This window comes from Neolamprologus multifasciatus, chromosome 15 (genome assembly GCF_963576455.1).
Source record: "Neolamprologus multifasciatus chromosome 15, fNeoMul1.2, whole genome shotgun sequence".
NCBI lineage: Eukaryota > Metazoa > Chordata > Actinopteri > Cichliformes > Cichlidae > Neolamprologus > Neolamprologus multifasciatus.
Genome location: NC_140453.1, coordinates 10,325,014 through 10,350,621, shown reverse-complemented (window position 1 = coordinate 10,350,621; position 25,608 = coordinate 10,325,014). Strand labels below are relative to the sequence as shown.

The following is a 25,608-nucleotide window of genomic DNA, read 5'->3' as shown; positions in this document are numbered from 1 at the left end:
TCTACCAACTCTATTATAGCAGCTAAATAGCTTGAGTGGAGAAAACTGTAAATCAATAAATTCTATGCTTTCGTGCTTTTCCTAATTGTCGTCATTTGAGCTCGTTCTAGTGACTGATGAGCAACATACGGTGTCTTGTACACTTACTATATTATAGCAACGTAACTCTAAACCTGAGAGGTCTATTCATATTAAATCCAGCTGATGGAAATAATTAAAAAAATTCTAACTCTTTTAGGTTCAATTTTTACATTTATTAAAAGAAAAACCACACAAGAATTAGATCCTTTTTAGATCTTTTTTCTTGGCCTCAAACTGAACAGAATGCATAATCACAGGGGAGTAAAAGCTTTAGTCCAGCAAAGTATTCCTCTACTAGTTAATGGCATCAGATCTGTAGTAGAGTATCTGCTCCCTTGTCGTTTCAAAGTGTTTCTCTTTCATTTTGTCTCAGTAATAATTCTAGCGAGTCTCTTTAGTTGCCACTTGGGCCAAAAATGCTTTTTTCTTACTGCAGTAAATTAAACTGTTCCCCTGTTGACCTGAGTCTCTCTCTCTCTCTTTTTTTTAAACCTGGTGGGATCAAGTTAATCCAGCATTCAGAGGAAATGACAGTTCACTAGTCTTGATCTTTTATCTTTCTCGTTTTATCTTGATGCTGTAACCCTTGATACCAAACAGCCAATACGATCCTTCCTCTCCATCTCCTAGTAGCAGAGAGAGGCCGGGGTTTGTTTGATTAATTATATTAGTTGAGTCTGCCATACTCATTGATGTCTTATTTGGCTCAGGTTTACTCAAGCTGGAATCTCTGTCCATGGATCTGAAACATCAGTCATCCAAATGAATGCGTCATGATGAATCTGTGACAGTTTCCATGGTGCTGTATGCGGTAGACTGATTTTTTAATTGTGCCCTTTTTCTCTCTTATTACACCTTAGATCTAAAATCAGAGTTCTCAGAGTGTGTCCTTGGGTAACTTTTTGTGCAGTCCACGAGGAGGAAAAAATTAGTAGATTAAACAAGGAAATTTTCATAATATTCATAACAAGGAAATCAAACACTTTATTCACATACACATTTTTCCATAGCGACCAGTGATTACCTGGGCAACTCTCAGCTTTACAGCTTTACCTACATACTGTAGTATCTGTGCAGGTTATACACTAGTGATTAGAGATCGATAGAGATTAGGTAGGTCAGTTGGACTAGTCAACTCCCCCCAATAAAGAAAAGAAAAACAGTTAGAAACAGGTAGCAGGAAGAGCAGGAAGATCACAGACACAGACTGTTGTGTGCTATTGTACAGTACTGTTGTAGTATTGTTATTATATTTCTTTAATACACCTTAACCTCCTAAGATCCAGAAGACAAAATGTTCTTTTTCAAAATTGTAATTTTTTTACTTTTTATGTTCTGCTTCTGTCCCTTGAAGTGGACATCAGGTCTTGTTTGATCACAGAGTGATATGATGGCTGAGTTGAGCAGAAACATTTATGGATATATAAAGACAAACTATAGAGGTGGAGTCAGGCGCTGTCAGCTGTCATTTTGCCTCGAGGAGCCTGGGAAGGGGGATGATGACCCCCAAAGTTGATCACGGATAAGACATATTGCATGAGCAGGGGCTCTGAAGTTGTGGGATGTGGTTTGGAATTATTAGGCTTGTTGCATTCTATTTGGAAGTAAGTTCAAGTTCAAGTTTTAATGCTTCCTTTGGAAATGACCATTTCCACCTTGTTTGTGTGCTGATTTTTTTCTAAAACCTCATTGCCTGTTTTCTGTTTGATGGAATCAGAGGACCACCCAATTTGGTGGTTTTGGGCAGTGTTGTCCTGTTTTCATGTTTTATGCTAAAAACTATTTCAGCATGGTATTTATGCTATTTTCACTTTTGTGAGTGCTGACATTTTTTTCTTCTCAAACCCAGTTGCCTGTGTTCTGTTTGATGTTATCAGAGGACCACCTGTTTGGTGGCTGTGTGCAGCGGTGTCCAGTTTTCATGTTTCAGCGTGAAAAAAAATATTTCAGTCCAATTTTAGCATGGTTGAAATTAACCTGATAAAGACAGGAGACGTACAGTTTAATGCACTTAGCATGTATTTTATTAATTACATAAATCAGCAGGATAAAAGAAGAAATCAAACTCTTAGCTGGTGTGTGTCTGTGAATTACACACGTTTATACAAATAGATTTTTTAGTTAGGTTTAGGAAAAGATCATTTTATGGCTAAAAATAGATATTTAACATGCTGACAAAGAAGATGAACAAATTTTAACAAGCTGTTTTCATAAACTGTTTTAAAACTGGATGTGACATCACACACTGGTCTTAAACTCATTGTCACTGTGGAAATTTGGAGTCCGATATTCCCTTCAGTTTGCAAGCTGCAAACGTAGCTAACTGCTGGATCCTAATTAGTGCTTAGTAACAGACTTATAAAATACTGAAATTTCACTCACTAAAACTAAAGAAGAAACTCGTGCTGCGCAGCAAACTATATCATCTGTCAGATCATTGCAATTAAATGCTCCCAAAGGCACAGACACTACAAGTGGTTGGATCTAGCAGCATGGAGGTAAGGGCCTTGCAGACGTGACTACAGCTTCCTGTTGGGCACATGTCAAAGTAGCAGCACCTATAATTCAGTTGTTAAGAAAATGTATCTCGTCTAGAGTTGTTGTGAAGTGGCGAAACTATCAATAGAGGGCAAAACCATTTTTGTGCCAGTCTGTAAACATTTTACTGCAGTAAAGTCATTTTATTATAAAAGTAACATATGCAGATTGATTTGCTTTTGAAGTTGCCACTGAAAGAAATAACATTTTTGGCACTTTTGGCACTTCATTTTTTTTTAAAATACCACTTAAAAGTATTCTTGATGCCAAGCTATGAATAGCCATCAGGAGACCAGTCACTTATTAGGCCGTATTATGGTGTCTTAGGTAGACATCTATCACAGTAGCTGAATTGTGCAATCTCCCTGAATTAAATTTTTCCCTCCTTCTGGAACACATCAGACATTTTAATGCATTAGCTTTCCAAGGCATAATCTATCATAAAGAAAGGCGATAATGCCACAGCTGTCTGCGTCTGGCTATATTCATCCAGTATGCAGTTTGCCAGCAGGGTGAACTCACTGTAATCAAATGCCCAGTGTTAAGTATAGACTGAGCGGACTCTATGCAAATAGGTGAGAAAAGAAGCAAGTCTACATGTTACATGAGAATTTCAATAAGGAGAGATCATTTAGAAGAACTGAACATGATTTATTGAGAGAGTAAAATTAAATAATGTATTTGCCGATTAAATTCTGATGACCCTTCATGGCAGAGCAGAATCCCAGCATTGATTTAGGACAGGATCCCTAGATGGTGGTGAAGATGAAGATTGAGGCTTGGTGGATAGAGCTCTGTTGGGTGTGGTGGCGATGGGGAGGAGAGGGGCTGCACGAATGAGACTCTAAAAGGGAGAATGACAGAGTAGTCAGATTTAACAACACAGAATGGAGGCAGATTGGCTCAAAGGAGGCAGGCAAGAAGATGATAGGACTGTAATGATGTCAGTACTGACTCAGACAGCGTGGGAAACTGGTAGTGATGTAAAGAACAGACTAGTAGCCGAACGTCCAGGAAAGAAGGCAGACGATTACATTATTATTGAACTTACACGTAAGCTTCATTTTGATGTATAGAAAAAAATGTAAAAGCAATTTTTCAAAACATCATCTCTCCGTGTAAATACAATGAACTTGTGCGCAGGTCATTCCACATCTTTTGCTTGTAAACTTTGGCATGGAAAATAGCAGCACATATTTACTGTATTATTTATTTCATGCTAAGGCTGTTTTTTTTTCTTTCTTCTGCAGCAAGTGGTTATAGCAATTCGAGAAGGTGTGAACCCTTCAGGAAATTCATCCAATCAGACGAGCCTCTGGGACATGAGTTCCTCCTTTTTCTTCGCTGGGACTGTTATCACCACCATCGGTAAGCAGAGAAATTTCTCATTCGGCTGTGAAATAAAATGGAAATTCAAATAAATTGTAAGAACAATGTGGAAGCATTTTGGATACAAGTGGATACACCTCGGTCCCACTACCAAAAAGTGTGAGCCAGTGCCTGAACAGGTCTTAAATAGTTGTTTTAGTTGAATACTTGTCTTGATCCAGTTTGGTCTGTAGCAGCCTCTCACTTGAGATTATTCCAGTAAATAATTTTGTACCTCATTTGCAAATTGTGCCCTCAATGTTAGCTACTGTGCTCTTTATACATAACAGAACTTAAATGTCCAACTTAAATATTTAGTAATGTAATTTGGTTTCATACGAGCAAAAAACACAGCCTGAAACTCAAACACACTTCCCTTTTCTCCATCATTTACACCATTTGCTCTCTCTCTCTGTCACCTCCAGCTGTAAGAGCTTGCTAATCAGAAAAAAGGAATGGCACGCACACAAACACCCACACAACTGGTTTGACAGCTCATCTGGCTCTTCCAATTGGACCATGACAGTTCGCCGTGTCTGTTCGGTGGGCTGTTGGGCTCCCTTTCATATCTGTTGCACCTTTTCAGAGCACACCCTCCTTTTAAAAACACCATAAGTGTGATCTTGATAAATATTTTAGCGTCGGGTTTTGCTCGCTAACGCTAAGACTTCTCCTGCAACCTCTTTCCAGATTTCTAGATTTTGGTGCACTGCGCCAGGCTTGTGCTTGCAGTTCTGCTCATGAAAAATTCCCCTCCACACACACACACACACACACGACGGGTATAACATCGTGTGGTGGGCTGTTGAGCTTCATTTCATATTTCCTGGATTCTGTCACAGCTCATCCTTGTGATAAAATGTTGCTAATGCATTGCATTACCATAAATGGATTTTGCCTTTTGGCTTTAAAATATGTTTCCCCTCGAATTTATTGCAAAAAAGCAAAAACTGCACTGTGGGTTTTTCGTCTGCTCACCTGAGACTGAGTATGTTGACTCTCTCTTTTATACTCCTGTGCTCCAGTGATTTAAAGATGTCGAGTATTGTCAGTACAAGCAGGTTTACTTCGATTTTCTATGCAATGTGAGTGCAGTAAGTGATGCAGAGAAATGACAGAGCTCTGCTTTAGTTTAAAAACTAATTAAAAAAGCATGAAGCATCCAAAACTCTCTGAAATTAAGAATTTAAATCTTTTTTGGTAGTAAACTGTGCTTGTGGTGATTTTGTTTGCAGTATCTCTGATGGTTGTTTGTGCAAACAACACATAATTGCTGCGCTGTCTGTTGGCAATCATTTTAATTTTGCCTTACAGGAACAAAATGTTCTGTGGCCTCTGTGCTGCTATGCAAAGACATCTTGCTTTAGAGAAGCCATTATGTCATTTCTTGTCAGCGCACAGTCTGTAAAGAATCTATTAAGAGTCCAGACAGGAAAACATTTCTGAAGCCATATCAAACATTACATTTCATACACACATACTCCTTTGTTTATGTGATCTTTAATTGGATGCCCATTATTGAAACACAGCATACCCCCCATCATCGTTGCCCTTTATCGAGGAAATGAACTGGAATAACTTTGTGGGTTCGGTTGCCTCTCCTGGCTCCTTCCTACCCTCTCCTGGGAGCAAAAGAGCAGTAATCATTGATCTCACAGCATTTCTCCCCCCATGGGATTTCTTTGTTAAGACTGGTATACTCGGAAATTCACATTTCTACTGTATTTACACCAACAGAGCTCAAATGATTCATTATTTATAGCCTGTAGAAATTTTTTTATTATTCTCTCATACAACTTTGCTCCTTTTGGACTCTGTTGGAAGGTTGTTTTTACAAGAACATGTTGCGACACGTTGTGCAATGGTTTTCCATAAAAAGGTATATTTTTATATATTTTTGATACCACCTCAAACCCACTGTACCAACATCTGATTCAAGGAAAGAGAAAGAGCAACCAAACCCAGAGCCTGTGTCTTTTTGTAGCTAATGAAGTCACTCTGTTAAATGTTGTGCAGCTGGTTTTCTCTCCCTGTGTCACTTAATGAGTTTAGAAGGAAGTCATTAAGCTTTTACTGTCCACTGCAATTGTCATCGCTCCTACGAGAGATTGCACAAGACCTGACGTGTTACTATATGTAATCATCACATAATCCACTCAACTGTGTCGGGAAAGAGGCGATCCAGGGCTCCTCCTTCTAAAATCTTAAGGTTAATGTACTGTTCATGAGGCAATGCTTTGAAACTAACTCAAGAATACCTTTCATGGTTTTTGAAGTCTGATATATTGCAGGTCCTGTAGGAAAACAGCATCTCGGTAGAGCAGAAGGCAGATAATGTATTTTAAATGCATGACTTCTTATGTTTTTAGATATTTTTAAGAAAATATGTGATGGTTTAAAACTGGCTGTTTTTGCCCAGGGCTGTCACACTATCAGACTACCACATCACAGTTACAGTCACACAGTAAATCAGTATAATAACAATAACATGCTGATATCTGCATAAAAGTGTGAAGCCAGTCATTATTTCATTATATTTTGCTTCCAAGGACCCAGACTTAAAAAAAATTTCAGTGGTCTTGAGTGGTCAATTTCAATCCAGTACTTGTATGCGACAACCACAGAATAGTGATTAGCAAAGAGCAATGAGCTGAACACTTGGCATGTCTCAGCATGGTGTAGCCTTAAATTTGTGAGGTAACCGGACAAGTGGAGGACAGAAGAAGAAGTGCTAGGACTAAAAAAATATCTACAGATGGACAGTATCTGAAAATCATGTCCTTTAAAAATCAGAAAAATAAAAATCCAACAAAGACCTAACATAGGACCTGTTCGGGGAAACCTCGTGAGAAATGGTCTCAGTGGAAACAGGTTTGCCAAATTACTAGAGCTAGATTGAAAATAAGTGGCAACAAGTAAAACTTTTGTTTCAAATCATTGTCACTGTGCACAGAGGTGGTCAGGAGAGAGGCACAACAATGAGTGTGTGTACAGCCATCTGAAACACATGGTGGACGTGCTGTCATGGTTTGGAGCTCAGTCGGTGGTTTTGGAGGTCTTGGAGATCAAAACTGATGGAATTAAAAACACTGTCAGATTTTGATCCATATAGAAGTCGCCTGATTAGATACATCTGAGTTTTTCAGCTTTACTGCCAGTGCAGTAAAAGCGTATCTGGTTAGAAAAACATACAATGGACATGAATCAGTCATGAATTGGCCTCCCCAAAGCCCCAAACTCAGCATTACTGAAGTAGTGTGGGATCATCTTGCCAGAGAATGAATCAGAAGGCATCCAAAACTAGCTTTGAATGCTTTTTTTAAAATAAGAACTATTCCTGAAGATTACTTAAAGAAAAAATGCAAAAGCTTAACTGAGAGAGTTCTAGTTGTGTTGAAGGATAAAGGTGGTCATACCAAATATTAACCCTTAACGTGTTTGTTTGCACGTTTCAATGACAAAACTAAAAATAAACATTTTTTATTTATATCTGTCATGATTTTAATCAATATGTAGTCATCACGACACTTCTATTAACTATTTATTATTTGATTATTTATGCATAACGAGGTAACGACATCGCCTAATGAATAGACAGATGAATGAATACCACAGATGTCTTCTGCCACATGTGACTAATACCCTTACCGTACTAAGCTTTTATGTCTGCTATTGAAATAAAACAAAAGAAGAGCTTAGAATATAAACTAGAATTAATTCAGGAAGAAATGAATTAAGTACAGGTTCAAATTAGAGAGCTCCTGCTTCTCATTTGTTTTGCAATGTCACCCGCAGGTTAAAAAACCTAATCCGACATCCTGTTTCCCATTGTACTGATCTTAAAATTACTGAGCCATGATTGACAATTGTTCTCACATTAGGTGTCACCCTGCTCCAGTGTGATTATGGAAAGTTGTTAGAAGACACCCTGCAGCTCATTTCCTGAGACAGATGACTACATTAATGAAGAAAAGTGGATGTAGTTCATTATGCAGATGCCTTATTAAATGTTAAATAATGGAATTGATATTGCATTTTGATGGGTGTGTGGGGTCAGGAGTATGAGAGGCGCAGGTCTTGTTTTTAAACAGGATGTTGACTTTCATAACCTCCATTTGATTTTCTAGCTGCAGCTAAATATGGGTTTGGGGATTAAAACAAAGGCGTTAAACCTGTAACAGACTCGTATTTTTGTTTCTCAGGTTTCAGAGGTACAGCTCAATGTTCATCGCTTCATTTTCTCCCCATTTTTCATTCATGTTAGAGTTGGCTGAGAATAGAGGGTGTGAATAATAAGCTTTTTTCCGAGTCAGAGACGTTACGCAGCTTCTACTGAAATTTCTCAAAGCTATTCTTTTGTGCCTCTCAGCAATCATATCATAGCACAGTCAGACTTCGTGAAAATGTTCTTGTCTGGCAGGTTTTGTTTTGTGCAGCCTGTAATGAATGAAGTTCTGAAATTCTGATTTTTTTTCATGTGAATATTTTCTCTGCTTATTTATCCATTTCTATTTGTGTTATTTCAGTAATTGCATTATATGTGGTACAGTATAACAATGTCTAAGGCAGGACAGACGGGGAAAAAAAGCACAATGTATCACCAACTACTCTTGTATAAAAAAAAGAACAGACATACAGCACGTGCTACACAACAATTATAAAATACACAGATACATAAATCAGCAATCTTCTTGTAGTATGAGTGTGTGAGAGAGAGAGCATGCCCAAAGGCAGGCAGAGATGGAACCAGAGTCCCAGAGGACCAAAGGCAAAAGGGAATCAACCCTGATAGAGGCCTTTCACTCTGGTACAATTCAAGAATAGGGTCCCAGGTTTCCAGGCACTCAAGAACCACCTGGCGAGCAAATGCTGCCTCAAACCAGTGGCAAACTGGTACTGCAAAGACCCTCAATGTCTAACTTACAGATAAAATGAGGGTCAGTGAAGGGGTGAATGGGGCCACTGCAGCAGCCCCACGAAACAGCCTCTGGGTACTGCACTGCCCCCCATGGCCTATGTGTGTGGTTATATGTCGTGAACCATAATTATTAGAGTTACTACTCAAAAGGGGGGTTGGGGTGAACTACATCAGCCATCCCCCGGGCCACGGACTGGTACGTCGTTTGGTACCAGGCCGCGAGAGTTCAGGCTTGGGTGTGAAATTTATGGTTTTCAGGGTTTTATCGTTTTTTATCGTTATTTTTAAAATCGTTTTATTGTTAACTTGGTTTCCATGGGTCTTTTCCCGTGTGTTCTGAATAAATCTTCTTTTTTTGGTACCGTTACTGGTTTTATTTTGTTGTAATTATCAGCGACACCTTAAAGGTCAGTCCGTGGCACAAAAAGGGATGGGGACCACTGAACTATATGATTCCCCCCTCCCCCCGAGACCCTAAGGGTTTGAGTGATGTGATGTATGGAGCCGGGACATGGAAGACCAAGTAAGAAAGGAGAGAACGACTGGTTCAGTAGGTAGCCCCATTCCCCACACCCTGCCAGAGGGCGGTAAGAAGTCAGACATCAGGCACACAATGACAACGGTCCTGAACACCGCCATGTCTAGGGCAGCACCCAGCGCCACCACCACAAAGAGTAGACTGAAGTGTGCAGATGAGTCCCGAGGCTTGGAGCTCATCTGCACATTGCGTCACAATAAAGGGGGTGAGACAAAATGGTCTGGGTCTGGGACAAGCTCCCTGAGACAAGATGCCCTAACCTACAGGCACCCACGAGCCCTGGAGGCACAGACCGGACATTCTAACATGGGTCAGCCCACCTTACACATCGAGGTGGCCGGTGGGGGGGGAGACCATCCCCACATAAGGAGGGATCCAGCCAGTAACCAGGCAACGATTTGGTTGCGTTGCTTGTCGTGTAGTACTGCTTCTCTGCTCATTTGCTTGCATGTTTCTCTGAGCCTCAGAGTTTTGGGTTTGGATTTTGGACTTTTGGACTTTTCTGTTTAGGACTTAAATCTGAGTTTTTAATCTAAATAAACAGTGCCTTCTGTTTAATCTAACCAATGTCTATTTTCTGCATTTGGATACTTCACTCTTCATGTTCAATTTCATTACAGAAGAAAAACCAAACACTTGTTCACACGATTTTTTCATGATTTAAACTGACAAGCGTGATATAGCAAAAGTAGAGAGCAATAAGATTTTTAAAAATGTGCAATTTCATGAATGAAAGCTCAGAGAAAAATAAAACAGGTGCAACTATGAATCAACAATCGCCTTTAACTTTTATGTTAGAAAGTATGCAAATTGTACATTAAAACTATGTTCTGCTCCAGAGGATAGAATAATTTGGAAACATAACATCACTGAAACTGTCAAGATCCACTCAACATTCACTGTGTGTGTGTCATTTCTCTCAGGATTTGGGAACATCTCTCCTCACACAGAAGGTGGGCGGATCTTCTGTATAATCTATGCCCTGCTGGGGATTCCCCTATTTGGATTCTTACTGGCTGGTGTCGGGGACCAGTTGGGAACTATTTTTGGGAAGGGCATTGCCAAAGTAGAGAAGATGATCGTGGTAAGATATGTTCTCTATCCATCAGTGACATTATACATGAATAAAGTTGTAAAAAGTGACATTTATTGCAAATTTAGATTAAAAATGAATATAAATCTGTTGATAAGGTAGATAGGCACTGACTTTTATTACCTTAAAAAGTGTAGCATCTGGTAGATTCCTAGAAGAAAGACAAAAAAAGATGAGGCCCTAATTATCAGATGTTTTTCATTTCCTGATGTACTTTGTTATTCTTCCGTAAAAGTCAGCTGAAATCATACGTCCCCTCAAAAAGTAGTTTAAGAGTCTCCTGTTTCAGTATAAAAGCACTGACAAAAGCATTTTGTCAGGGTACTGATTTTGATGTATAGCTGGCTCTGTCCCTCCCCGGGGAGGAAAAGACAGGTTGGAAGGTCATGGAGACAATGGAAAAAGATGGACTGCCACCTGCTGAACTCACTGCCATGCAGTGAAGGTGCTGAAAACCATCAGCTTCACTGGTCCCCATGGAAATACAGTGATGCAGTTTTAATTTGTTTCTCTAACATTCACTGTAGATTACCTTTCAACTGTGCATTGTTGTACTATGCTTTTTTGAGAGCGATGAGGACATAAGATATCACAGACAGAGTGATCTGAGGGCTGTCTGCTCTTTATACTTTACCTCTGACGTGCTGTGCTTTGGTCTTACATAACTGCAGAGGAAAAGGGCATGATACCAAGAGACCCAGCTGAATGCAGTCACCATGAGTGCAAGGGCAGCACAAAAAAGGACAGCGTGCAGAATATAATGCACAGTAACGCAAGGAAAAGACGAACTCTGGGGATAATGAGGAAATGAAATGTGCATGCTGTTGTTGAAGCAGTGCAAGTGCTGACTGTAATGTATCAATTAGCATACTAAAAATGTAGTAAATCTGTTATTAGAGCATTTCCAAGGGATGTCAAGTCATGGGTGGGCGTTCCATCTGAGAGCGGAAATGATGTCACATGAACTTCACAGCTTGAGATGTTAGAAAACATACAATTTATTCCTAGGAAGAAGTCAAAGAAAGTGACTCATTACAATATTCAGATCCAAATAAATAAATAAATAAAAGCATGGGTTGTTGTTGTTGTTGTTGTTGTTGTTTTTCAGTTATTACATTATATGTAGTATACATATTGACAATATCTAAGGCAAGACAGGCAGGGAAAAAAATGGGCTGGTGCGGAGCGGAATAAAAGGATAGCATACAAATAAAAATTCATGATGTATCGCCAGCGGCCGCACCTGTAAGAAAAAACAAACAGCTTGTTTTATTAGCACATCAGAAACCAAAGCACATGGTAACTACTCATAAAATTCAGCGCAGTGTTTCCATGTAAAGCTTCTGCGCTGTTTGAATTCTTTCAAGCTCTTCCCTATCGCTCCTACAGTTTAAATTTAAAGTTTTAGTCTCCGAAAGTGCACATCATGTATTCTTCATGCGAGCAAATCTCCCTACAGAAGTGGAAAGTCAGCCAGACAAAGATTCGCGTCATCTCCACGCTGCTCTTCATCCTGTTCGGGTGCCTCATCTTCGTGACCCTGCCAGCCGTCATCTTCAAGCACATTGAAGATTGGAGCACTCTCGAGTCCATCTACTTTGTCGTCATCACACTCACTACCATCGGCTTTGGAGACTTTGTCGCTGGAGAAAAAGGTCACTTGAATTTTTCTTTTGTCCTTCATTTTTATGTAGAATCAGTGTATTTATAGTTGAATGATTTATCGGCCAGCCTGACTCAAAGGATCTGCGCAGCAGTGATAAGCCTCCCAGTGCACTACAATTATATTCTGTGCCTCACTTTAATTTACAAGCACCTTGACAGTAGTTCTTATGAACACCGATAACATATTTAACTGTAAAGACAACCGAGCTCATAGCCACTGATTGTGTGAGTCTCTGGAGCTCTACCAGAACATCAGATTAGTCTCCCAAATGGTGTCTTCATTTAGTGCTTTGAAGATGTTGATGGGAATTACTTTATATCCAAGCAAGCATAACAGAGCCACTGGTCAGATTTTGTTTCTAAGGAGCCAGACCTTCTAGTAAATTTTTACAGTAGTTTTGGACAATAGTTCTCCATCTTTCTGAAAGTTTTTTGGACATTGGCTCATTTCACAATAATTATTCCCATTTTGTTCTACCATATTGTTTAATCTTTGTGAAACAGCAAGCTTGTTTTACAGTTGTTGGGGGGTTTTTTTGTGCAGAATAAACAATGTGTCACACTGTGTCTGATGGACCAGTTGGCATTTTGTTATATTCAGATATACCCTGCTTCCTGCTTATTTTCAAATTTTATACAGCTGCTGGAAGTAGATTCATTCTCCTTCCATAAATAAACCCGAGAAGAGCACTGATCATGACTCACCACAAGAAATGTAAGAAGCGTACCGCATTTCTCGAAATGTCACACTATTTCACGACGCAAGTCTGTAAACACCCTAAAAGAATAATTATAAACAATTAACTAAACACACTGTACATAATACAGTATGTCTGTGATAGAAAAAGTAAGAGGGTGTACTGTGCATTTTTCGTAGCTTGTGTGTATTTGTGTAGCAGCTGGTATTAGCTTGATTTGACCTTCTTGGCAGATAACAAGAGAGAGGCAGATGGGACAAATCACAAACACTTACACTGCTGGATTAAACTTCCCTGAGCAGGCCTAATGATTATAGATTAGATTGTGGCACCTGTGCCAACCCCCAGTAGCTACACTAAGCTAATCAATGTGGACTCCCGTTAGTTAAAATGTTGTTGTAATGAGAGATTATCTAACTGCACACTGAGTTGGCTGGCTCTGACTCTTCATCCCTGCTGATATTTTACGGAGTCATTGAAAGGTAAGGACCATAATGGGGGCTGAGGTGGCATTTAAATGGGCTTAAGGTAATATGTTCACAATGACAGAAAACCAGAACCAGCCCATGAACTGATGCAACATGGATCTATTATAGAAAAATCATTATGTAAAAGCCCCTATTCCTGGGTCATTCATAGAAATAGATTTGGGTGAAGTCAAGCAGAACGTTGTGCAAAAGTCTTTAGCTACCACCCATTTCTTCCAAGGAGCCAGACACCTTTGTTTAAAAGTGTTCTTGAGACTTTCTTAAAAGTTTTTCCTTGGACATTGGCTGCTTTTTCACTCATTTTCTGTCCATTCCCTGTACCTGACTGTTTTCAAAAGGCTGACCTACAAATCATTCAATTGTTCAAAAAAAGGCACCTAACTCAAGGGAACAACCAGTTTAGGAAAGAACCTATTTTAAATTTTATCTTTAGGCATTTTGTTATTAGCAGTCTGCTGCAAAAACAGATGTCAAATCTAACACTTTTAAATGCATAAAATAGCATATTTGCACCAACAAGATGATTCCCAAGAATCTATGAGCTAAAAACTTTGCACAGTGTGCAAAGCTTCTTTAAAAAGTTTGAGGAAATTGGACAAGTGGGGCACCAAAGAATTGTCAGGCCTTTAAAAACTATCTACAGCAGATGAAAAGTATCTGAAAGCCATGTACTTAAGAAATTGAATTCAGGTTTAAAACTTTTTTCTACCACCAGCTGTGAAACATTGTGGCGACTCTGTCATGGTTTGGGGCTGATTTCAGCCAGTGCTGTTGGGTATCTTGTAGTAAATATTGGCACACATATATTTAAATGAATATTTGCAGCTATTTCTCATTTTCCAAGCAAAATGTAAATGAGAAAAGAGAGGTGGCTTGAGACTTTTGCACAGCGCTGTAAGTATCCCAGAACGATGTGACCGACTTTTATAACACAGTTTTGTTTGTTGTTCTTCAGGTGGGTTCGAGAAACCAGAATACCTTGATTACTATAAACCCGTGGTGCTCTTCTGGATTTTGGTGGGCTTGGCGTACTTTGCTGCAGTACTAAGTATGATCGGAGACTGGTTTCGGGTTATCTCCAAGAAAACTAAAGAAGAGGCAAGTAGTGCTGTTAAGTTGGCTCTTTTGTTGGTTTTACTGACAACATAAAGCACGCAGATATGCAGAATCTGAACTGAAGTTGAAGAAAGAACTCTGTCAGCCCCTCGAATCCCAAGATTTATCTTAGAGTCTTATGCTAATAGCATCCCATGCTTGAGGAACCAAGCTCGTGGTTGGCACTTACTGAGAGGTCTATTAGCATATTTTATTTTCACTTTTTTTTTTTAATTGCTGTTTGTCCTTTATTTCACACAAAGTATCCACCAAGCTTGGAACATTTTCCAAAGCAATCCAGCAGGCTGGATTGGAGTCTTTGCTGGGCCAATTCTGGCCCCCAGGCCTTATGTTTGACACCCCTGCTCTACAAGGTATATTGAGATGATAAGTTAGTATTCTCCAAAAGTTGATTCTGTTCATCTGGACGTAGCGTTTTCTGGGAGAAACGTTTCGTCACTCATCAAAGTGACTTCTTCAGTCTCAGCTGACTGCAGGTTTCCCCAATCTTATAAACAGTACATTTGCATAATGACTGAAACCAGCCCACTGAAGGAACAATGGGAACAATGGGCTGTGAGGCCAGTTCCTTAAGGAAGGAACAGCCTATTATTCCTTCAGTGGGCTGGTTTCAGTCATTATGCAAATGTACTGTTTATTACTGTACTATTTATTTTTTCCTCACATACAGTTGAAAGTGAAAAGCTCAATCTCCATCCTGGCCCCACCCTGTTATGTAAAAATGCCATTTTGTGCAAGACTTGGTCAAAATCTTTGGTGTGTTTGCAGTGGCTGGTGCTGATAAATATGATACTGTGCTGCTGTGGCAGGTTCATTATTTATATGTAGAAAGAATGGGAAAAGCCACACATTCATGCACACATTGAAGGGCATATAGCACTCTATAGTGGGAAATCCTTTCACAGCCATAATTAGAAGTACAGCTGTGTAGGCTGTGAGCTCCGCAGGGAATTGCATTACTGACAGACAAAGTGGGAGACTGGGGGAATGGATTAGGGAAAGGGAAGAGAAAGTGAAAAGACAGCAGGGAAAGCGTGCAGTGTTTGTGCTCCAATGTGCGCCATCATTTTCAATTCAAGTGTACCTTAGAGCCTAATAAATAAACAAAACAGCCGGGAGAAACGGGTCTAATTCATAATGAAGGTGGGATCAATGATGTGTTGGCCTAACTCCCTCTTCCCTGTCATTATTCAGGAACCATAAATAAGCATACTGTGCAAAGCACATACAGTATATATCCGCCAGAGGCCTGTTCAGTAGGTCACACACAGCTCAATGACAAAACTCATTTTTAATTCATTGCTTTAATCTCAGCAGGCCAGTGATGAATGGTTGGGAAAATGTCTGTAACCTCTAATGTGTGTACAACATCTTGTGCCAAATGCAGCACAAAAAAAACTCGCAACACAGACCCATTTCTAAAAATCACATTGAATTCGGAAACATTTTCCTGCTTTTAAGTCCTTTTAAGTCCGCTACCCTCGGGTTAATGATAGCACAAGAGAATGAGACTAAATGTACTGATGCTTTAAAGAATTTTATTCTCATTCATTTCCCACTTCTCATAAAGTTCCACATCTGCTGTTGGCCTTTACCGTAGCTAACTTTTATTGCAAATAATGAATGAATGTTAAAAAGGTCTGTCGTACTCATTTGTTCATTGGAGTGCTGGCATATTTTGTGGAAGAATGCTCTGGATAAGAGCTATTAAACAGGGGTTTGCACTGATTAACGGAAATGACATTTTATAAACCATGTTCATGTAACACATCCAAGTTTTTTTGTTTTTCCTGGATTTAGTGCTTCAACTCCATGTTTTACATTAGAGTTATAAAAAATTAATTTGTCTCTTCACATGAATTAAATTTTAATCTGACTGTGTGACAGAGGATGGCAATAAAAGTGTCTCTAGTGTAGATGCTTAGAACTGTGCCAGAAATAGAGAAGCCTCGGGGTTGCCATGTCGGTGTCTCAAAACCACCCTTACAACCAGCAATAACAAGACCAAAACCAGCCTAATATGCTGCAATGGGATCCCCATTGACCCAGCGTTTTGTGTTTTCTATTAGTGTGATTGTTGGTTCTGTTCTTCCTCTGTTTAGTGTTTACTCTGTTCTGCCCGTGTGTTCCTGTATCAAGTCCGCGTTTCTTAGTCTGTGTCCTTGCATGTGTAAGTTCCTGTTTTATTGTGAAGGTCTGCGTCTTATGTGAGTGTTTTCAGTTCGCCTCCCTAGTCTCATCACGTTAATCACTCCCAGCTGTGTCCCCCACCTGTGTGTAATCTCCCTGTGTTCTCTGAGTGTTTTTAAGTCGTGTCTTCTGTCTTAGTTGTGGCTGGTTTGTCTGTGTTGTTTACCTCGGTCTCCCTGCATCTACGTTTCTGGTTTGTTTTGTTAGCTCTGCCCAGTTTAGGTTCCAGTTTCATGTTCCTGCGCCATTGCTGTTTGTATTTTCTTTTGTTTAATAAATACTCACCTGCACCAGAGCTGCCGCATTTTGGGTCCTATCTTCAACCCCACACGTCTGCCACACTGGACGTGACACCCATATTAGTACGGCAGTGTATGTACATGATGAGTAATGTTGGTAGATTACTTAAGTTAACAAATTTAAAATGAATTTTTATTTATAGATATTTATTTATTTATGACCAAATTTGGCACGTGGGCACATTTGGGACCCTAAAAAGTCTTATCCATATCCGATATTATGATCTCACCCGGTTGTCTAGCAACCGTGTCAGTTAAATTTACACATTTTAGCTTTTATGAATCTTTAACAGCCTATAAAAGCAACATATCATTTTAACTTCAAGACAACAATAAATGTATGTCAACAGAATTTGAATACTTGGATATTATACGGTATGCTATTCTCATGGTCCTGTGTTTTGGAACCCTAAGTTTTGGAAAGTTTTTGTGTTTTGGAACTTTGTATTCTTGGTTATTAAGTGTCCTGTTTCAGTTGTGACCGGTTGTTTAGGGTTCTTAGTTTTTTATTGTTTTATTATATTGCTGCTGTGTTTGGTCTTGAGTTTGGACAACCTTGGTAGTCTGTTTTTTTTTTTTTTTTTCGTGTTTAGAGTATATTTTTGAATGCTTTACATAGTCTAGCCTCCCCAGTGTCCTTAACTACTTGTTTCTGCTCCCCTTTAGTTATTTTCTGTTTTATTTTGATAGCTGGTTGTTTCCTGTTTTTAGTTTTACTTCCTTGCCCTGTTTTTTAAATTAGGTTCAGCTGTGTCTCATCACCCTCCTGTATCCACTTCCCTTGATAAACTCAGTGTACATATTTAAGCCCAGTCTTTCCCTTCAGTTGTTGTCAGAGCATCTTTTGTCATTCCTGTGTTTGCTGCCTGTTTCTGAGTTAAGCGGATTTAACCTTCTTTTACCCCAACCAGTCGTGGCACATGGCCGCCCCTCTCTGAGCCTGGTTCTGTCGGAGGTTTCTTCCTGTTAAAAGGGAGTTTTTCCTTCCCCATGTTGCCAAAGTGCTTGCTCATGGGGGTAACTGTTGCTGGGATTTGGCGCTTTATAAATAAAATTGAATTGAACTAAACTACCTTTCATTTTTTCATTGGCCTTCAGATTCTGGATTCTACAATCGCCCTGAATAAAGGTTCACCTTGTGTTTAATTTTGTCTACTTTTAATGTCATGTTAAAAGTAGCCCAAATCTGTGGGGAAACCCACAAATCTGGCAACCCTGAAGACAGCTTCAGCTCTTTGTCCAAAACCACCTGCACACAAATTACCAACAAGTGCAACTGCACAATCTATCATAATAATTTCATCACTGTAAAATACCAGCAATGATATAATTCACGCATGTTACCCAAACACAAGTAAACAGAGACATTTAGTGAAACTAGACTTTTCTAACACCAGGTGTAGATAGAGGAACTTAGAATCACGTGTTTGATCGCCTTCAAACATCAATCTTCATTCTTTTTCTGCAGGTTGGGGAGTTTCGTGCACATGCAGCAGAATGGACTGCAAATGTGTCAGCAGAGTTCAAAGAGACCCGCAGGCGACTCAGTGTTGACATTTATGACAAGTTTCAGCGTGCTGCATCCATCAAGCGCAAGCTGTCATCTGAGCTGGGTATTAATGCGTCCATCAACCAGGAAATGACCCCTGGCAAGAGGACGCTGTCAGCTAACTTTTGTGAGGACAGAGAGGGTTATCCCACAGTGAATCTTTCCCTCAGTCCTGTCCCGGGGGCCCTGGCGAGGAACGGCAGCCTTTATCTAAACGGCCTCAGTCCAGAATACGCCGACCGACAGGAGATCGCCATCATCGAAAACCTCAAATGAGGAGCAGCGTGAATAATAAGATTTGGGGAGCTGTGTAAAATACATCTAGCCACTGACAGAGATTACAGATACAAACATGCTTTTGTGTTCATTCACAGAGCATCGCTGATGACATACCCAAACAGATTTGTTAAGTAGACTGTGTTCCAACCATCCCATGAATCAGTCATGAAGCCATGTACCTTCATGTGTGTGAGCCTCACACATAAGAACACACAGTTTGGATTTAGTCTGTGAAAGAAGTCTGAAGTCTTTATGTCATCAACATGACTGACTGACTGCTGTGCTAGTGACTGAGCCAAATCAAAAAAAAAAAATGTTCCAGACTGGAGCAAATGATTGTATTGGAGGCATGAGCTTGAAGAAAAAAAGAAAACTCCTCCTAAGCAGAGGAAGGAAATGAAAACCCTGTACTGAGGTAGCAACACACTGGGCATCCTGTCCTCCTACCCCCTGCAAACAAAGACCAATAAATTCATCAAACTTCGGAAGCAATAGACGTGTCTTTGCAAAGCTCCTGCTGAATTTTTCAGAGGCCCTGAAATCTGCATCAGATGGAGAGGATCCTCACTGATAAAAACACTGCATCATCAACAATGAACACATTCTCTACAAGACAGCAGCTCTGTGCTAACACAAAGGAATGTCCCACTTTCTTTTGCATTACGCTTGTTACAGCATGAATTTATATGCCTTGCATCTGCCGGTCAGTCTGCCCTCGCTATAGAGATGAATGTTGACATATTAGTTCCTTTGTGACTGACATTCAGTTTCTCATTATGAGGAATATTCCACTTGTGCCTTACTAAAAAGTATACTGAACCTTTGAGGATGACGGCGTGTGAGAGACTGAGCAGCGCTTGTGCGAGCTCTCATACTTCTTATTTTTGAGAACGGCAGTGATAAAGATGTATTTGGGATGTGTGGGAAAATAAGTGGACTTTTTTTTTCTTTGACTTGAAGGAGTTTGCATGACAAGGGAGGAGAAAGCATTTTGAGATATATTTGATTACTTGAGGTAACATTTGAGAAAAGGTCACCGCTCTATCAACTGTCTTAGTTTTTGTTTTTTTTTCTTTAACCATCTTAATGTGCTGACAGTTACATTAACCACAGTGCCAGGCTTTCTGATCAAACCCTCTAACTCCAGTATACCAAAGCTATGATCCTGCTTTTCTGACAGATGATTAAGATATTTCTAAAATCTAGCGTTTTGAAAAAACTGAATTTAAATGAACTTCTGGCATTTGAGGTACTGTAGTAGTAAAATATCCGAAGCTGTGAGGCACATCTCCACCTTACCGCTCTCTGTGATTGAGCTGGTTGGGGAATAGTTCCTCTATTCGTAAAGATAAGGTCTGTTATGTATTGCTGTTAGTGAATGTATACAATCAGAAATCCTTATTTACTGTGTGCCACATTAGTGACCCGATTGAGGCTTTACAGATATACTAGCGGCATCATATACAAGAAGAAATTATTTAAATAAATGCTGCTCTCTTGCAGGTTTGGTGTTGATGAAAATTTATACTAATGGCAGGAATGTTATTCAGGCACAGCCTATATCTCACTTCCATTTATAATTACACAGAATATGAATCTACTTCTTCTTTTAAATTATTAAAATATAAAAGTTAATCAATTTTTAAGGGATATTTTCCATTTTAGTCTCTCCTAGTGTCTTTAGTGCATCTTGCTCGTCTGATTTTGTTCAGTGCATTTAAAACTGTGCACTGTCCCATTCATTTAATAGTGCCATTTACAGTTTTACAGTTTGTCTTATAAGATGATTTGTTATGCCATATCAACCTTCCTCCATTCTGCTGCCATTAAATACTGCTAATTTGTCAAAGCTTTTGGCATCTTAGAGGTACCCAAAGTGTCCTTTGTCTTGACACTCCAGTTGTGGCAGTAGTGAGGCCAGTCAACCCTTTGATTCAAGCACACCAGTTACCCTTGAATGCCATTTAACATGCAGGGGTAATGTAAATGAGGATGTTTTAGCAAAAACCACAATCTGGAAAATGAATGCTAAGCTAAACTGAGAGCACAAAGGCCCCAAATGGGACACAAATGAAGTTTCATGGTTGATAGGTTTGTGATTTATGGCACCTCCCCCTGCATCCTTATATGGTCTTTGTTGTTCTTTCACACTTTACAGTTTGGCTTCATCTAATATTCCCATAGCTGCTATGCCAAGACACAGACAATGATGAAATTCAGGGAAAAGTAAATTAAAACAGCTTGAACCAACCAAACAAAGTCTTATACAAGGATTAGTTGTCAAATATGTATGTCCACGAACTACCAATTGTAACGTTTAACTAACTTAACTCCAGCTTATATTAGATTGATATTTCATTACTCATTTAGATGACTTTGGGGGGAAAAAGTAGTTTGTGATATGGTCAGCAAAAGTGACCTTTTAATCTGACCTCAATACAGTTTTTCTATGTATCTAATATGTTCCAGTTCATTTAAATAAATAAAAATGCAGAAATATGTTTCATTTTTGTATGTATAGAAATCAAATCTGAAGTAATTCGGCTCTTACAAAAGATTGGAAATCATAACTATTGCTGCATATCATCCCACCTCCTAAAGGTGTAAGAAATAGTTTTAATATGTTTTTATATTTGTTTGTTTGTTTTTTGCCTTTCTAAGATCTTTACAGGCTAAGACATTACTTCAATTTTACTTCCCAAGTGACATTAATCCCCAAGTGTGACTCAGTTTAGCGGGCACAATATAATCCCTGACATGTTTTCTTGGTTTGAGCAGAGTCTGGTCATGTGTGTTCATGTATAAAAGCCATTCGCTATTATGTGTAATAAAATCAAAGGGGCATCACTGAGGAAAATAGAAAGGAACTTTAACAAATAATACTGTTACTTACTTCTCTTTATGTTTCTAAAAAGCAATCAATACCATGTAAACAGTTATCTGTACCATGTGCTGAACTGCAATACACTGAGAGAAAGACTATTAGTACATAATTGCTGAGTAGTCTGAGGAAAGCCATCCCAGCTTTAGTGTAGCTTCTCAAAGCAAAGGCCCCTAAAAGACTGTGCTGCTGCTTCCCTTGTCAGATACGTGATTAACAGCCTGTGAGTGCTGCAGAAAGTCAAGGAGGACCGTCAATGAAGTATTATATATTATTTCAGGACACGTAAGGCCATATGCACATGGTGGTTTGTATGACCATTAACGACTGCACGACTGAGCGTGTGCGTTCGGGTTTGAGGAAGCTCATTAAGTTTCCACCCACACACATTACGTTTCCTTCTCTTTTCCCGAGGTGACAGTTTTTAATTAGGTCTGTAGCTCACATCAAAATCCTGATTCAAGCATGGTGAATGTATCCACCCATCGTTGACAGCTGAGAGGAGCCTCATTATAGACGTAAGCACATGCATCATTTAACGCGGCGATAAATGCTTGCAAAGGTGTTCCAATAGCTCATGTGGGTATGCTGTGAAAGGCCTTTTAAAGCTCCAGCCCTCATTAATTTAGATTCAGAATGCCGTAAACGAGAATCATGTATCAATCATAGTCATAATAACATGAACTAATAAATATATATCAACTTGGGTTTGGAAGATGCATGAGAATTTTACAATTTGTGATGGAAGGACAACACAAATAATTTTCACTGTATTTTTTTTTATATATTTCTATTTGTTGAATATATGTGAAGGCTTCATGGTCACATCTTTTTTTTTAAAAAACATGACATCATCAAGTGTTGCATGCTATTTTTAATGTTGTTTATTGATCATGAATTTCCTATCCTGGGCTTTGTTTGGTTTTTAAAAACAATATAGCATTGTATGTTTCCAGTGTGTTAATGTATGGTATGTCACATTAACTCATGACCACTTATTTTGAATATTTAGAATAAAAGGTTTTATATGAAAAAGGTCATTTTGTTTTTGTTCTAAAACATGATATTTTTTTTTTACAGCATAACATTTTTTGCCTTATTGTAACATTCTACAAATCCAAGACTGTTTCTCTGTATATCAGCAGTTTCTACTAAAGATGTAGAACTTTAAAAAAAAATAATTATATGGTTTTATCTTAATATTATTAACCAAAAAGTTGAGCACTGTAAATTTCAACAGATTAACACGGTAACACTAAATATTGTATTTGTTAGTGATGCATGGGCCATTATTCCTGCAGCAAAACAAATATTGCTGTTAAATTACAGTAAAGTACCTGAAGCTAGATTTCTTTCTGGTAACAGTATTTTAAATAAATCCTGCAGCAGACTGATAAAACTAATTATGGATAAGCTGAAACCTTCTGTTAATGTTGTTGGGAAGTCCAGCAAAAAGAGCACTGCAGTAATCCAGTCTACTGGAAATGAATACATGAGTGATGGAGGCTCATAAAGGGTAATGTCTTGGTTATATTCCTAAAATGGAAGAAGGCTGTCTTTATGATAAAAATCAATGTGGAGTTTAAGCTCTAATCAGAATCTAAAATAAGAGTTTTACTGCGAGCTAATGTACCTAACGTATGAATTAACATATCATGTTTGATTTTAGGCCCAGTTAAAAGAACTCACATTTTGTCTTTGTTAAGTTTTAAGAGGTTTGTGGTGATCTATTTGTTAATGTCAGTCAAATACAGTGTTAGAGAGTTCGTCATCTAACTCAGATAGGGATAGCTACGTATCATCTGCACAACTATGGTAACACATTATGCTGTGTGAACAGGTTGCCAAGTGGTAGCACATATAAGGGCAAAAGTAATAAACCAAGACAACTGCCATGTGGAACACCACAGGAAAAGTCATGAGTGGCTGATACCCAATCTTTCCTGTCAGTAATATATGATCTAAACCAGGGATGTCAAACTCATTTTACATGTCGGACCACATACAGCCCGCTAAGTGGGCCAGAAGAGTGAAGAAAGTCCCTTTCTCTAAGTGTAAAGAAGTTTCATTACACATTTACTTCCTGAGATATTGGGCAATTTCAACAGTAGGTTTCAGTTTTTCTACATGATAAAGAAATGCTGCTGTACCACAATTCTTTGGGCTTAAATTGTAAGAGGCAAATGTGTAGACTTATAAAAGAGGTTCTAGCAGCTCATAGCCCAGACTCTCCTGTAATTATAAAACAGGAGATTTCTCTTAATTTACAGGAAATGCCCCTTTTTTCTTATAATGGTAATTCTATAGTAGATTATCTAATTGTCTATTTAATTATCTATTGCTTAGCTATTTTGGTGTAGTATGAATGGCAGTGAGGGAGGTCTTTATTAGTAGGATGAGCTCTAAAATCAAAAATACAGTTAAAAGACCAACATTTATGGCTTCATTCACATTTTCTGAAGATGTCCAGTAGTACTTCTTTTGCACAAAAAGGGAAGGTTTGATCTGTAATGAGTTTGAAGGTTTTGGTCTGTAATTAGTTAGTATACTAGTATCAAAGTTTGATTGCTTTAGTGGTTTAACTGTGTGGTTTAATTGTTTTAAAAGTGGAAGGAAAAACTCCAACCTCAAGTGATGTGTTAAGATCATTGCAACAGACTCAGAGATTCAGCAAAAAATGTGTTTCAGAGAAGGAGTAAGGACTGGATCTAGTTGTGAGGTGGAGAACTTGCAAGGCCATGCAAAAGGTACAGAGCTCTGAGACAGATACAGGAGGAAAATAATTGTTTAGATTTCCTAGCACCTGGACCTAAAGGTTACAAATAGTGCTGTGTAAGTTTCCTGGATGTAATATATCCCAACAGGAATATCAGTCATGTGGTGCTTGCTAGCTAGACTATAACACTGTTAACCACACAAACAATGAGGGGGTCTACTGAGAAGCAAGTTCAACACAACAAGAATGTATTTATTTCGGTTGGCTGGAGAAAAACTAAAATATCAATCAGAGTGGTTAGAATGGTGGTTCTCAAATTGCTGTGGATGAGAACGTGTTTGGTCTTGAGTACAAGTTGCAATGGTGATCTATTCTTTCTTTTTTTCCCCTTATCCAACTGAAAATTTTTTTTTTTTTAAAAACCCAAATATTACCAGGGTCAATATCCAGCAGAAATACACACAACTGACTATTTACAGGGAGGCTAATCATTTTGACACTGGTACTTTTTGGTTTTTGTGCAATAATTTTGTGTCTGTGTGCAATGTCGGCATACAAAATAAAACACAATAGTTCAGTTAAATATTAGTAAAAATCCTGCTCTATTTATTTAACTGCATTTGATAAATACCTTAAAAGTTTACATTTTCATATAGGGTATATTGTGTCTGTAAAGTCAGCATTAAACGTAAAATAAATTTAAAAAATTTAAATAGTTTATTTTAAAACTAGTTTGTGTTGAAGTTTGCAGTATAGAGTATTCAACTGTATTCTCAAAGAAGATAATTACTTTACTAAATTTTCTGTATTTTTCAGTAATGTGTTATTATCTGCGTGTATTTTTACCCATGTGTTAAAGAGATTTAATCTACAATCGGTCAGCCTTTAGCCGCAACAAACCAAAACAAACTTCTCGTTAACATTTTAGTTTTTTACAGGGTTTCTTTGAAAATGGAAGATTATGACTAGATTTGTCCCATGAAATTACACCTTAAAAAGAGAGAGTGATAAAGAGAATCATAACAATGTATATTGCTTTACATCAGCAGAAACCCCATCTTGAATAACTGCCAACTTGTCCAGAATGAACTCTGCTGCATTTCTTCTGGATAAACAACGTGTGTTTTCTGTGCACCTCAACAATAAAGGACACAGTAGTGCGGTAATCACGTAAGTAATGACGCACACCGT

General features: G+C 38.6%; 1 protein-coding gene across 1 annotated transcript in view; it reads left to right on the top strand.

The window, feature by feature from the left end:
• Positions 1-22,756, top strand: part of LOC146501620 (potassium channel subfamily K member 2-like) — a 31,086-nt gene extending 8,330 nt beyond the window's left edge. The window contains exons 3-7 of the mRNA XM_085133340.1: positions 3,870-3,987; positions 10,367-10,527; positions 11,996-12,191; positions 14,343-14,485; positions 18,461-22,756. Coding sequence (XP_084989466.1) covers positions 3,870-3,987; positions 10,367-10,527; positions 11,996-12,191; positions 14,343-14,485; positions 18,461-18,817 — 975 coding nt within the window. The 3' untranslated portion in view covers positions 18,818-22,756. The remainder of the gene's footprint in view (positions 1-3,869; positions 3,988-10,366; positions 10,528-11,995; positions 12,192-14,342; positions 14,486-18,460) is intronic.
• The last annotated feature ends 2,852 nt before the right edge of the window (positions 22,757-25,608 follow it).